At 44.6% G+C, this 15,374-nt stretch overlaps 1 protein-coding gene across 1 annotated transcript in view; it reads left to right on the top strand.

The window, feature by feature from the left end:
* Nucleotides 1–15,374, top strand: part of mtss1lb (MTSS I-BAR domain containing 2b) — a 184,388-nt gene that overhangs the window by 47,655 nt on the left and 121,359 nt on the right. The window contains exons 2-3 of the mRNA XM_078212018.1: nt 6,997–7,058; nt 11,638–11,711. Of these exons, the coding sequence (XP_078068144.1) occupies nt 6,997–7,058; nt 11,638–11,711 (136 nt within the window). The remainder of the gene's footprint in view (nt 1–6,996; nt 7,059–11,637; nt 11,712–15,374) is intronic.

Raw genomic sequence — 15,374 nt, forward strand, 5'->3', positions numbered from 1 at the left:
GTGAGTCTATCTGTTGGGAGTGGAACGTGCTGTTTGTAGTGGGTGATGAAAGGGCCTGTTGTAGACTCCTAGCTGTGACCTGGCGCAGCTCCTCATCTCTGCGCCTTCTCAGAGTCTCACTGTATCATTCAACTCTTTACTTTGCTCCTTTCAATGTCAGTTACTGCATACATGCTGTGGGAGATTTTTTATTCCTTCTCTCCCCTTCATCCTTTTATGAAAGGTTTTTTTTTTCTCTATTTGTTCTTGGGATATTGCTGGCTAGTCCAACATTCATTGCCCATCCCTAATTGCCCTTGAGAAGATGGTGGTGAGCTGCCTTCATGAACCATAGGTACACCCACAATGCTGTTAGGGAGGGGGTTCCAGGATTTTAACCCAGCGACAGTGAAGGAACGGTGATATATTTCCAAGTCAGGATGGTGAGTGGCTGAGGGGGGAAGCTCCAGGTGGTGGTGTTCTACATTTCTGCTGCCCTTGTCCTTCTAGATAGTAGAATTTGGAAGGTGCTGTCTAAGAAGCCATGGTGAGTTGCTGCAGTGCATCTTGTAGGTGGTACACATTACTGCAAGTGTGCATTGTTGATGGAGGATGTAAATGTTTAAGGTAGCGGATTAAGTGGGCTGCTTGTCCTGGATGGTGAGATTCTTGAGTGTTGTTGGAGCTGCACTCATTCAGGCAAATGGAGAGTTTCCATCACACTCCTGATTTGTGCCTTGTAAATGGTGGACAGGCTCTGGGGAGTCAGGAAACAAGTTATTCTGCAGGATTCTCTGCCTCTGACTTGCTCTCATAGCCACAGTATTTATATATGGCTAGTACTGTTCAGTTCTGGTCAGTGGTAACCATTAGGATGTTGTTGCTCACAGTTGCAAAGTTTCCATCGCATTCCTCACCTGTCTGTCATTAATGAAGTTTTTGGTGATTTTTCTCATCAGCCAGCTAGCTACAGGGCCCAGACTCTGGTGATGCTTGCCCACCTCCACTGTCTGGCAGGAGTCACTGTCCGTTATTCCAGATTGGATAATTATTCCCCAGCCAACCTAGGTACATTGAAGCCAATTGCATCTCCTAACAGATCGTGACCCTGATAGCCCAAGCATATCGCTGAGGGAATGCTGCACTGTCGGAGATGCTGTCTTTAAGTTGAGGCCCTATCTGCACCCTCCAGTGAATGTCTTTTGAAGAAGATCAGGGGAGTTCTGCAATGTCCTGACCAATATTTATCCTGCAACCAGCGTTGCTAAAAATGGATTATCCAGCCTTTGATTTATTTGCGGTTTGTGGGATCTTGCTGTACTTCTTGCCATACAGCAAACTCAGTCCAGATTGTGCGTTAAAGTGGAAACCTTCCTGGACTGTTTCACCCAGTACCACATCATTCAGTACATTTATCTGACCAAAAGATAGTCTGCATTCGAGACTGCAAAGCCTTCGGTCTTTGAAAGTGCAATTGTGTGATTTAACCATGTTTTAGAATGGGGGTTTCCAATTAGAATTCTCAGTTGTCTTGACAATAATAATGTTTTCCAAGTCATTAGTGTGAGTTGTCTGCTGACAAGTCAATGGGGTACATTTATTTAGGGAGCAGGAATAGACTTTGAAATCCCCTCAATGGGCTATGAAGGAATGGTCAGTTGCAGATCCCTTCCTGCAGATTTGATTTCCATTGTGTTTTGGGTGAAGATGGTGTTTGGTGCTGGTGGTCTGGCTATCATGTTGATGGTTGATGTGAATGATTGAATGTTGGCAGTTGGTGGCATGGTGTTGGTGCTGTGGTGGTTGATTTGAAGTATTTGGTGTTGGTGGGGGAATTAGTGGCTTGTGCTGATACCAATATTGGTGGCATTGTGTTAGTTTGAAATTGGGAGTTTGAACCTTGGATGTTGCTTTAGGAGTTAGCTGGTTGACATTGGCAGTTTGACTGATCTGTGGCAAATAGGAAGCAGTTATGTTTTGTTTGGGTCTGCTGACTGTCTCTTTAAATTGGGCACCGTACATTAAAGTTTAAAACAAAAAGACACATGCCACCTTAGTCTTCATTGTTAAATATGTTGCAAAGTGTCTTGTCTCCTGAGTAACAGGCTTGTGGGAAAACCTAACACACACAGTTTGCAAATATATACAGAGCTTGTGGCTGGTCCAGGCACATGTGAATCATAGAATGATACAACACAGGAGGCCATTCAGCCTATTGTGCTTGTGATAGCTCTTAGAAAGCACTATTCAATTAGTCCCAGTCACCTCCTTCCCTGTAGCTCTGTAAATGTTTTCTTTTTCATTAAACCAGGTTATTTTGATTTATGGTGAAAGGTCATTGAGGTGTATGTGAATACTGAATGAGCCTAATTGACAATTTTATATTAACTGGATATTTTCAGTGAATGACTGATACTCATACCCAAGGCTCTCAACATTTTGCATTCCTTCTTGAATGTTACAGGTCACGTCTTAGACTCTGGGTCTGAGTGAGCTGAGTTTGAACATGTTCGGTCAAAGAGGTTGCAAAATTCATGGCACAAAATTAGTGCCAGCTCTGGTTGGACAATCCCACCCGGAGAAATAAAAGGAGGTTGGTGGGGGAAATGGAAACATTATTCAGGAGCAGGAAGGAATGTTTTTGAGAGCTTGTGTTATTTGTATTGAATAAACTCGTTTGAGCATCTCTTGCTAATAATAATGTCTAAGCGTGGAAAAGGAGCAATGTGCCAATGAAGAAAGTCCGAGGTTAAAGCCCTGATTGGTGCCGGGTTTGCTGCTGTCAGCCTGGGAAAGAGGAGAAGAGCGACAATTGGTCTCAGTGTTGTGGACTGAAGGGAATTCTAATCAACCATACTTCACATTACTGTCCAGTGACCCCCTATTGGATCGGGTTTGTGAGTTCCTGAGGTGAGAAAGGCATCAAATTTGCTTGTGATGTTGACTTCCTCTCCAGTCTTCATTATCCCGTCAAGTTTCAGTTTAACTTTGAGCATTATATCTCCCCTCCCCTCAAGGCACAGGCTCTCCATGATACTGAAGGCCCTCAGCCCTGGTATCATTCTAATGAATCCCTCTGCGTCCTCTCTAAGGCCTTGACATCCATCCTAAAGTGTGGCACCCAGAATGGGACACAATACTCTAGGTGAAGTGATTCATAAAGGTTTAGCATAAATTGCTGACAGCCTGTTTTTTTATCAAAGAGGTTCTGTATTTCTAGCCTTAGCAGCTGCTCAGTATAACGAGAAGGCAGCAAGAGCGAGAATGATGTTTCGCGGAGCACTGAAGGGCAGAACATGGATTGTTCAGAGAGAAATAGGGCATGTTATGGCCTAGTGGTATCGTCATTGGTCTAGTAATCCAGAGACCCTGGGTAATGTTCTGGGGACGTGGGTTCGAATCCCACCATGGCAGATGGTGAAATTTGAATTAAATGAAAACCTGGAATTAAGAGTCTAACCATGAAACGATTGTTGTAAAAACCCATCTGGTTCACTAATGTCCTTGAGGGAATGAAGTCTGTCATCCTTACCTGGTTTGGCCTACATGTGACTCCGGACCCACAACAATGTGGTTGATTCTTAAATACCCTCTGGAATGGTCAAACAAGTCACTCAGTTCAGGGGCAATTAGGGATGGACAATATATTCTGGCCTAGCCAGTGACCCATAACCCATAAGTGATTTTTAAAAAATGTGACATTTGGAATCACAGGTTTTTATTTTTTCCCTTTGAGGTAATCAAATTTCCACTGTATATATGTATATAAATATTTTATCTTGTCATATATTGTTTGTTGTTTATGAAATCAATTTGAAACTAGATGGCACTCTGTGGGGAGCAGGCAGGAAAGTAGAGTTGAAGCCAAGATCAAATCAGCCATGATTGTATTGAATAGCAAAGCAGGCGAGAGGGGCCGAATGGTCTACTCCTGCTCCTATTTCTTTTCTTCATGTTATGTTCTGATATGTTGTGTTGTATCATTCTGAGCACTGGTGATAGATATTTTGAAAGCTTTAGGAAGATCTCAGTAACTTAAAAATGATATTCAGACCAAAGTTTACTTCCATTGTCCTAGGCGTGTTACCAGTACTTTACCAAAAAAGACTTGCATTTATATAGCACCTTTCATGACCACTGGATGTCAGAAAGCATTTTACAGCGAATGATGTACTTTTGCAGCATTGTCACTGCAGGAAATCTAACATGATGTGGAGATGCCAGCGTTGGACTGGGGTAAACACAGTAAGAAGTTTAACAACACCAGGTTAAAGTCCAACAGGTTTATTTGGTAGCAAAAGCCACACAAGCTTTCGAAGCTCTAAGCCCCTTCTTCAGGTGAGTGGGAATTCTGTTCACAAACAGAGTTTATAAAGACACAGACTCAATTTACATGAATAATGGTTGGAATGCGAATACTTACAACTAATCAAGTCTTTAAGAAACAAAACAATGGGAGTGGAGAGAGCATCAAGACAGGCTAAAAAGATGTGTATTGTCTCCAGACAAGACAGCCAGTGAAACTCTGCAGGTCCACGCAACTGTGGGCGTTACAAATAGTGTGACATGAACCCAATATCCCGGTTGAGGCCGTCCGCGTGTGTGCGGAACTTGGCTATCAGTTTCTGCTCAGCGACTCTGCGCTGTCGTGTGTCGCGAAGGCCACCTTGGAGAACGCTTACCCGAATATCAGAGGCCGAATGCCCGTGACCGCTGAAGTGCTCCCCAACAGGAAGAGAACAGTCTTGCCTGGTGATTGTCGAGCGGTGTTCATTCATCCGTTGTCGCAGCGTCTGCATAGTTTCCCCAATGTACCATGCCTCGGGACACAGTGGACAGAGTACCCTTCGTTGTCCAGTACTTCCCCGGAGCGGAGAAGCTACGGCATCTCCTCCGGAGCCTTCAACATGTCATTGATGAAGACGAACATCTCGCCAAGGCCATCCCCACACCCCCACTTCTTGCCTTCAAACAACCGCACAACCTCAAACAGACCATTGTCCGCAGCAAACTACCCAGCCTTCAGGAGAACAGTGACCAAGACACCACACAACCCTGCCACAGCAACCTCTGCAAGACGTGCCGGATCATCGACACAGATGCCATCATCTCACGTGAGAACACCATCCACCAGGTACACGGTACATACTCTTGCAACTCGGCCAACGTTGCCTACCTGATACGCTGCAAGAAAGGATGTCCCGAGGCATGGTACATTGGGGAAACTATGCAGACGCTGCGACAACGGATGAATGAACACCGCTCGACAATCACCAGGCAAGACTGTTCTCTTCCTGTTGGGGAGCACTTCAGCGGTCACGGGTATTCGGCCTCTGATATTCGGGTAAGCGTTCTCCAAGGCGGCCTTCGCGACACACGACAGCGCAGAGTCGCTGAGCAGAAACTGATAGCCAAGTTCCGCACACACGCGGACGGCCTCAACCGGGATATTGGGTTCATGTCACACTATTTGTAACGCCCACAGTTGCGTGGACCTGCAGAGTTTCACTGGCTGTCTTGTCTGGAGACAATGCACATCTTTTTAGCCTGTCTTGATGCTCTCTCCACTCACATTGTTTTGTTTCTTAAAGACTTGATTAGTTGTAAGTATTCGCATTCCAACCATTATTCATGTAAATTGAGTCTGTGTCTTTATAAACTCTGTTTGTGAACAGAATTCCCACTCACCTGAAGAAGGGGCTTAGAGCTTCGAAAGCTTGTGTGGCTTTTGCTACCAAATAAACCTGTTGGACTTTAACCTGGTGTTGTTAAACTTCTTACTGTGGAAATCTAACAGTCAAGTAGTGCACAGCAAGATCCCACAAACGTCAATGAGATAAAGACCAGATCATCTGTTTTTGGGGATGTTGATTGAGGGACAAATATTAGCAAGGACACTGAGGAGAACTCTTTGAAATGGTTCCATGGGATCTTTTGTGCGCCACCTGAGGGGGCAGATGGGACCTTTGTTTAATGGTGGCACAGTGGTTAGCACTGCTGCTACACAGCGCCAGGGACCTGGATTCAATTCCAGCCTCGGGTGACTGTCTGTGTGGAGTTTATGCTTTCTCCCCGTGTCTGCGTGGGTTTCCTCCAGGTGCTCTGGTTTCTTCCCACAGTCCAACGATGTGCAGGTTAGGTGGATTGACCACGCTAAATTGCCCCTTAGTGTCAGGGAGATTAGCAGTGTAAATACGTGGGGTCACAGGGATAGGGCCTGGGTGGGATTGTTGTCGGTGCAGGCTTGATGGGCCGAATGACCTCTTTCTGCACTGTAGGGATTCTATCTCCTCCGTAGTGCACTGAGCTCGGAGTGTCACCAAGTTAGGAAGTCATCGGGGTTTGGGACCCACTGCAGAATGTATTGGTAAGAGTCCAAAAACATGGAGCCTAAAATATAACCCATAGCCTCCGTCTGATTCTTCGGACTCACACAGAAACAAAATTATACACAATGGAATCATTTTCTGGGGTTGGTAAATTGACCAGCACAAGTTCTCAGAAAAGCAATTCAAGTTTTCCTTGTTCCACAACTGAAGAGGGCGTGAGAAAACGAGAGTTGACGAGACGTTCCGAAGGGAAAGAAAGACCAACGGCGCAGACTGGACTGCATCTGTATTCTGACCCTTCCATCACAACAGGACCTGAAGCAGTAACTGGGTTTCTCTCTGTTTTAGATTTCCAGCATCCATGTTGTCTGGCTTTTGTTTTCGAGATGGACAGACAGTCAGCAGTGTCAACACAACTTTCACATGCGGTGCCTGACTTAGAGAGATGGCCACGAGGCCAATATAGGACAGGGTTGTTTCGTATATTTTATAGAGAGCATCCCTCCTTTTGACATAGGAATGCTGTGTGCAGTGTTCTCCAATTCTCAAGCAGACCACAATATTTCTGAGCAGAAGTACCATGCTATTCTTCTTAAAGCATTTATTTAGGGAGTAACATTTAGCTGAAAAGACTGTCCAGTTCATTTCCTGCTCACGATAACTAATTATGTCCTCTTGCTTCCTGTAGGGATCCTATCCAATCTGGGAGGACTTCAATGCCAAGGCTGCCAAGCTTCACTCTCAGCTCAGGTAAGGGGAACCAGAATCTCAGTGACACTTGGACACAACATGCCTAATAAAGGGATGGGGGAAGAAGTAATCCACACAGACTGTCCCAGGCCCTATTAATGGCCATTACCTTTAACCGCATGATTCCCTGTAACTAATAAAAACACATTGTCCAAAATACTGCTCGTGCATTCCCCTGAAAGAAGCTGCTTTCACTTTCTGAAGGAATTAAATGTATATGCAACATAATTAAGCTATATATTACCACAGACTGTCACCTTGTGGCCATGTAATCCCAGTCTAGTGTATACTGTGGCCTGAATAATTCAGTCATTTAACCTCCTAGTTACAATATAATCCTTTTATACTCTAATGCTTACTGCAGTGGAGCCATCACATCATGAGACACTCATGGCCTAACCTCCTTGACCACTCGGCGGATTTACTTTACTGTTGTGTATAGTGGAGAACTGGGACACAAACATGTTCGGCCATTTTGTTGTATATTTAAAATTTGTCAATTGTTAAATATCAATATTTATCTGAATTCCACAAAGATGCATCTATCTCCCATAAACAGCTCGGTTCTTTCTCCATCTGACAGTAACTCTTACACTGAGCTTTGTCCTGATTTGTTTTTTGAATTAGTATCTTGAAGGTGTTGATTTGCTGGGATCCAATCCCATTTTTCTTCTTGTGTGAGCCTGCAGTGTATCACTGAGTGTTGGTGAGCGAGGTGGTCAAGGGAAGCATTGGTACTTGCTCTAGGGAAGGAAGGGGTGCAACTCCCCCAGCGCTAGCCTTCCGAAGTGGAGCTTAGCCCCAGTCTGAACCAATTGCCTTGACATCACTTGGGGCAGACTCCTTGCCTGACCTTGCCACTTGACAGATCCCAAGTCCTCTTTTTGCAGTTACATCGGGGAGTCACTAGTCATTCCCGATAGTGTGGAAAATTTTAATCCATTGATTCAACAGCAAGAAAAGAAAAGCAAGTAACACTCTGGCAAACAAGTTCCAACATGAAACCTAGCTCAAGTAAAGCCAAGGCAATTTTATGAATCTGCTGATCAGAAAGCAGTGTTTCCTGCCACAGAGCCAGTCCTGTCCACCCCATTGTTGAGGCTGGTCATGTATTCAATCCTGCACCACTAGTCTTTCTCTATTGATTTCTCTAATGATGAGGGCAATGACAGAGCCAGCTCGTTCATGAGCCCCATCCCCAATCATTTTTGTGTCAGGCAGCTTGGCTTTGGAAGGCCACCATCATTTAGTGCCAATCTTCAGATTCAGAGTTCATTTCATTCTTAACAGGGTTTTTTCAACTGAGTAATTTGGCATTCCCCAGTTCCGAGCTAAATCTTGAGGGAAGGCATCAGAGCCTGGCCTGGCCCAGCCCATTGTTTGCCCAATTCCATTCTCATCTTAGCCCCACACCTCTGTATCCCAAGCAGAGGTCATGGTCACAGTCCAAAGGTGCGGTTTGTATGGGTTGGCAGTGGAAGCCTGGCTGTTTCCAATCTCTAGCCCCAGCGGGTAACTGAGGCCAACTCTAGTGTCCCTAGCTCGGCAAGAACCAGCATCTTCGGGTGGCGAGTGAACAGAGCTGGAGCAGATAGGTGAGTCACCAGTGGACAGAAGCTATAGGTGACCAATGTTCACGTGTAAATCCTTACCCCACTGGCATCAAATTCCCCTCTTTGCCACTTGAGTGGAGCTGGTACAAGGCTTACGATAAATAATTCAGCAAGAGATTCAATACGAAGGTGATTGGTCCTCCTAACCTTGCATTGATTGATAGATTTTGTTGGCTTTGTGGATGCAGTCAAATTGATTTCCTATAAATCAACAAAAGTGGGATATCCCATTGGAGAGTGATATTGGGCAGGGTGGTGATGCAACGTTTCACTCCCAGGCTGTAGGATTCCCACCCAGCGAGTTGGTTTAAACCATCCTCTCTGCATTAGTGAATATTGCTGCAAAGGGAGCTGAAGCTTTTCATCTTGCGCTCATCAGGACAAATTTCAAATGACCATGACAATTTCTACCACAGGAGAAAAGGGTGCTGGTTGGTTGGTAAGTGACCTCTGATTGGTTGAAGGGTTGCCATAGAGAAAGCAGCAGGCTCCCCACGCTCCTGGGTAATTCGTAAAAGACTCGAGGCTGGAACATATTCCTTTTGTTTGCAGAAAATGGATCTCTGTGTATGGATGCATGTTGCTTCTAGCAAGTGTAAATGAGCCTCGTTATGAGCTTGACTGAAGTTCCCATTGACCAGAAACTGAAATGGACCCAGCCATGTAGATATTGTGACTACAAGAGCAGGTCAGAGGCTGGGGTATTCTGTGGAGAGTAACTCACCACCTGACTCCCCAAAGCCTGCCCACCATCTACAAGACACAAGTCAAGAGTGTGATGGAATACTCTTCAGTTGCCTGGACAAGTGTAGCTCCAACAACACTCAAGAAGCTTGACAGCATCTGGGACAAAACAACCCGCTTGATTGGTACCCTATCCACAAATATTCACCCTCTGCATTACTGCTGCACAGTAGCAGCAGTGTGTACTATCTACAAGATGCACTGCTGGAACTTACCAAGGCTCTTTAGGCAGCACCTTCCAAACCCACGACCACTTCCATCTGGAAGGACACGAGCAGCAGATACCTGGGAACACCACCACCTGCAAGTTCCCCTCCAAGCCACTCACCATCCTGACTTGGAAATATATTGCCGTTCCTTCACTGTCACTGGATCAAAATCACTCTCTAACAGCACGGTGGGTGTACCTACATGACAGGGACTACAGCGGTTCAAGAAGGTGGCTCACCACCACCTTCTCAAGGGCAATTAAGGATGGGCAATAAATACTGGCCGAGCCAACGAGGCCCGCATTCCGTAAATGAATAACAGAATGATCTTTGTTTCGTAGTTCAGGTAGCTATTAGTGTACTCAGCATTGTTCAGCAAGTACTTTCTCCATGGCAACACCTCGGCCAATCAGAATTGACTTTCCAAACAACCCGTGTCCCCTTTCCCTGTAGTATAAATTATTGTGATCAATTGAAATTTGGTATTCTTGCATTTGTCTTGATGAGCACAAGACAGAAAGCTTCAGCAACATATCTCTCTTTTCGAGCACGTTACGGCTAAACATGGAGGGGCTGGGAGTGATGTGGATGTGTATCTGCTCCCCTCCCGACCACACCACGGCTGAAGCAGAATTTCACTTTGACAGTTAGAATCTTAGGAATAGGAGGTGGATAATTAGTTCCCTTCAGCCTGCTCCACCTCTCTGAGACCAGGGCTGATGTGTATCTTAACCCTGTCTATTCACCCTGGTTTTGAAACTGTTTATTATTGCAGCAAGGTTTTTAAAGATCTGTCAGTCTGTTTTGAAATTTTTCAATCAAGACCCGAGCTCAGTAATTTTTGGTCAAGGAACGAGAGTTCCAGATATCCACAGTGTTTTGTACCATCATCCGTGAACAGCCTCATCTAATCTGAAGGTCATGCTCTCTTCTTCTGGATGCTCCATCAGAGGAAATAGTTCCTTTCTTATCTGCACGATCAGCATCTTTGATCATCCTAAATACCGCAATTAGATCACCCCTTAATCTTCTTTACTCAAGAGAAGGGAAGCCCAATTTATGCAAGCAGTCCTTAATCAGTTAATCTCTTTAACCCTGGTATCCTTCCTGATGTACCAATGTGTACTCCCTCCAATCCCGTTGTATCCTTCCTGAGGTGTGGTGGGCAGAGATTTATCTCTCTCTAACATAACTTTTCCTTTTGTATTCGAGCCTCTTTTCAATAAAGACTAACATTCCATTAGAATGAGGCGCAGAAACTGGCCGTTCATCTCACAGCCTATGTTTATGCTCCACACAAGCCTCCTCCCACCCTATCTCAATCTCACCCGGTCAGCATGTCCTCCTCTTCCCTGTCCCCCATGTACTTACAGTAAGAAGTTTAACAACACCAGGTTAAAGTCCAACAGGTTTATTTGGTAGCAAAAGCCACACAAGCAAAGTTGTTAAACCTGTTGGACTTTAACCTGGTGTTGTTAAACTTCTTACTGTGTTTACCCCAGTCCAACGCCGGCATCTCCACATCATGACCCCCATGTACTTACTCAGCTTTCCTGTCAATTTATTCGAGCCGTTTGTCTCAATCACTCGATGTGGCTGAGAGTTCCTCATCCTAACCAATTGCAGGGTAAAGAGAGACTTGGGGAGTCTGCAATCTAATCGAGGGGTTCGGATGGTTTATATCTAGAATAATGGTTGGATTTATTGGTGCCTATCTCATTATGCTAATCTTTTAAATTATTTAATGTTCTGTCAATGAACTTTTGGTGATATCTTTATGTGGACTCCCTAAGTCTCTTTCCTGTCCTCTGGGCACTAGCTTGCCTTGTCTAAGGGAGATGACCAACTGAGGAACAAGTCTGGTGCATCTTTGCACCTACTGGGGGGTTGGCTTGAAAAGGCGCCAACTCGCTCCACAGATATAAGGAGAGGGAGCAGGGAGAAAATTCACCCATACAAATGTGTCATCATTAGCTAATCTCTTCCTAACACCGTATTCTCTCTCTGTGTCAGGACAACTGTGCTAGCTGCGGCCGCATTCTTGGATGCATTTCAAAAAGTGGCAGACATGGCGACAAACACACGAGGTAGGGAACACTGGAGCGACCCAAACAGCTCTGAATGTCTCATTAGGACCCCTGTGACTTCATTCAGGGCATTGGCTCTGTTGATTCATGCTGGAGCAATCGTGGTTCTCCAAAGTTGATGATCAGTTTCTCAATATACCCAACGTGCAGGGGTTTCTACAAAGAATAATGGAATCTAATCAAGGGGTTCAGATGGTTTATATATAGAATAATGGATACCCGGGATTGAGTCACAGACAGGAATCTAATCCAGGGGTTCAGATGGTTTATATATAGAACAATGGATACCCGGGAGTGAGTTACAGTCTGGAATCTAATCGAGGATTTCAGATGGTTTATACATAGAATAGTGGACGCCCGGGAGTGTGTTACAGTCTGGAATCTAATCGAGGGGTTCAGATAGTTTATATATGGAATAATGGATACCTGGGAGTGAGTCACAGACTGGAATCTAATCGAGGGGTTCAGTTGATTTATATATAGCATAGTGGATATCCGGGAGTGAATTGCAGGCTGGAATCTAATTGAGGGGTTCAGATGGTTTATATTATGGATATCTAAAGTGTAGCATCAAATTGAATCTGAGAAATATGTAGTGTTCAGAATGTTGATGAGATTATTCAATATGGAAAATGCTAAAAATAAATATTGCTGTCAGTCTCATGTGCTCCAAGCGTATGTTCTTAAAAGTTGAAGAGGATTTCCCAATACTCCCTCAGAAAAACCTCATCTCGTTCAGTGTGTGAAAGGCAGATTGTTATTGACACTATCACAGAAACCTGTGTGTATGTGGAAGCTCATCATACTGACTCAGGGCTTCACAGCATTCTGTTACTGGATGATTATGTCCAGTTCTATAATGGGTTTACCATTTAGTCCACTGCCCAGATGATGAGCTGCATGATTGACATACTTATCCTTTCAGCTGTATCTTGACTTATCCCTCTGTTGGTCAGAACACTGGGTGTTTCTGTGCACACACAATGAGGGGTCATTTAAAATTGGTTGAATTGCACAAGCCTTGTTTATTCTCTTTTAGTGATGGTATTTGATTGGATGCCTATTGCGTTGAGGACCTTGCAGAACTTTGACACATTTAGGTAGACTACATAATGATAGGGTCAGTGGTTTTCTCTGCTCTTGAGTTGATCAGACCAAGATAAGTCACTGAGTGTCCAGTGAGGCTTAGTTAGAATGTGAAATCTTTAAATCTTTGAAAACAGAAAGGAGATGCATGGTTTTATGTTGACACTTGACTTCTTTTCAGGTTGGGAGAGAGCTTAAAATGGAGTCGACCTTTTGTAGGGGAAGCAATCATATGTGTGAGTGTCCTTGTATTCCAGGTCCAATTATGGTTGTGAGAGGAGCAGAGGATTCATCAATAGAGGTTAAATCATGTATACAAACACACAAATTAGTAGCAGAAGTAGGCCATTCAGCCCTTCAGCCTATTCCGCCGTTCAATAAGATCATGGCTGATTTGATCATGGCCCCAAGTCTGCATTCATGCTTACCCCCGGAAATGTTTGATTCCCTTGTTGGTCAAGAATCTATCTACCTCTGCCTTAAGGATTTTCAATGACCCTGCTTCCACCCCTCTGAGGATGAAAGTTCCACAGACTCATGACCCTCTGAGAAAAAACATTCTCCTCGTCCCCATCTTAAATGGGAGACCCTTTATTTTTAAAATCTGTCCCCAAGATCTGGTCTCTCCCACAACAGCAAACATTTTCTCAGGATCCTTTCTGTAAGCACCTTAGAATATTATATGTTTCAACAAGATTACCTCTCATTCTTCTAAACTCCAGTGATATACACCCAAACTTTCCTCACAAACTAACCCTTTTATTCCAGGAATCAGTCAATTGAACCTTCTCCGAACTGCCAATAATGCAATTACATCCTTTCTTAAGTAAGGAGACTAAAACTGTACACAGTGTTCCAGATGTCTCACTGATGCCCTGTACAACTGTAGCAAAACATTCCTACTTGTATACACCATTCACATTCCATTTGCCTTTTTAATCACTTGCTGTAGAACATAGAACATAGAACAGTACAGCACAGAACAGGCCCTTCGGCCCACGATGTTGTGCCGAGCTTTATCTGAAACCAAGATCAAGCTATCCCACTCCCTATCATCCTGGTGTGCTCCATGTGCCTATCCAATAACCGCTTAAATGTTTCTAAAGTGTCTGACTCCACTATCACTGCAGGCAGTCCATTCCACACCCCAACCACTCTCTGCGTAAAGAACCTACCTCTGATATCCGTCCTGTATCTCCCACCACGAACCCTATAGTTATGCCCCCTTGTAATAGCTCCATCCACCCGAGGAAATAGTCTTTGAACGTTCACTCTATCTATCCCCTTCATCATTTTATACACCTCTATTAAGTCTCCCCTCAGCCTCCTCCGCTCCAGAGAGAACAGCCCTAGCTCCCTCAACCTTTCCTCATATGACCTACCCTCCAAACCAGGCAGCATCCTGGTAAATCTCCTCTGCACTCTTTCCAGCGCTTCCACATCCTTCTTATAGTGAGGTGACCAGAACTGCACACAATATTCCAAATGTGGTCTCACCAAGGTCCTGTACAGTTGCAGCATAACCCCACGGCTCTTAAACTCCAACCCCCTGTTAATAAAAGCTAACACACTATAGGCCTTCTTCACAGCTCTATCCACTTGACTGGCAACCTTTAGAGATCTGTGGATATGGACCCCAAGATCTCTCTGTTCCTCCACAGTCTTCAGAACCCTACCTTTGACCCTGTAATCCACATTTAAATTTGTCCTACCAAAATGAATCACCTCACATTTATCAGGGTTAAACTCCAGGGTTAAACTGTACCTGCATACTAACATTTTGTGATTCCTGTACCAGGAAATTCAGATCCTTCTGTACCTCCGCGTTCTACAAGCTTCCCCCATTTAAATTCCATAGAATTCCATAGAAACCCTACAGTACAGAAAGAGGCCATTTGGCCCATCGAATCTGCACCGACCACAAACCCACCCAGGCCCTACCCCCATATCCCTACACATTTACCCGCTAATCCCTCTAACCTACGCATCTCAGGACACTAAGGGGGAATTTTAGCATGGCCAATCAACCTAACCCGCACATCTTTGGACTGTGGGAGGAAACCGGAGCACCTGGAGGAAACCCACACAGACACGAGGAGAATGTGCAAACTCCACACAGAGACCCAAGCCGGGAATCGAACCCAGGTCCTTGGAGCTGTGAAGCAGCAGTGCTAACCACTGTGCTACCGTGCCGCCCATAAATACTATACTATTTTTATATTCTTTCTGCCAAAGTGGAAAGCTTCATATTTTTCCCACATTATGCTCTATTTGCAAACTTTATGCCCACTCACTTAACCTTTCTAGATCCCTTTGGAGAGTCCTTATGTGCTCTCCACAGCTTACTTTCTATATTTATGTCATCAGCAAATTTTGCCACAATATATTCAGTCCATATCACCAATCTAGATTGCAAATAGCTGAGGGTCCAGCACTGATCCCTGTGGCACTCCACTTGCCACATCCTGTCAACCTGAAAATCACCCACTTATGCCTCCTCTTTATTTACTATTGGCTAACCAATCCTTTATCTATGTTAATATGTTAACCCCTAAACCACATATGGAAGTGGCACGG

This window comes from Mustelus asterias, chromosome 4 (genome assembly GCF_964213995.1).
Source record: "Mustelus asterias chromosome 4, sMusAst1.hap1.1, whole genome shotgun sequence".
Classification (NCBI taxonomy): domain Eukaryota; kingdom Metazoa; phylum Chordata; class Chondrichthyes; order Carcharhiniformes; family Triakidae; genus Mustelus; species Mustelus asterias.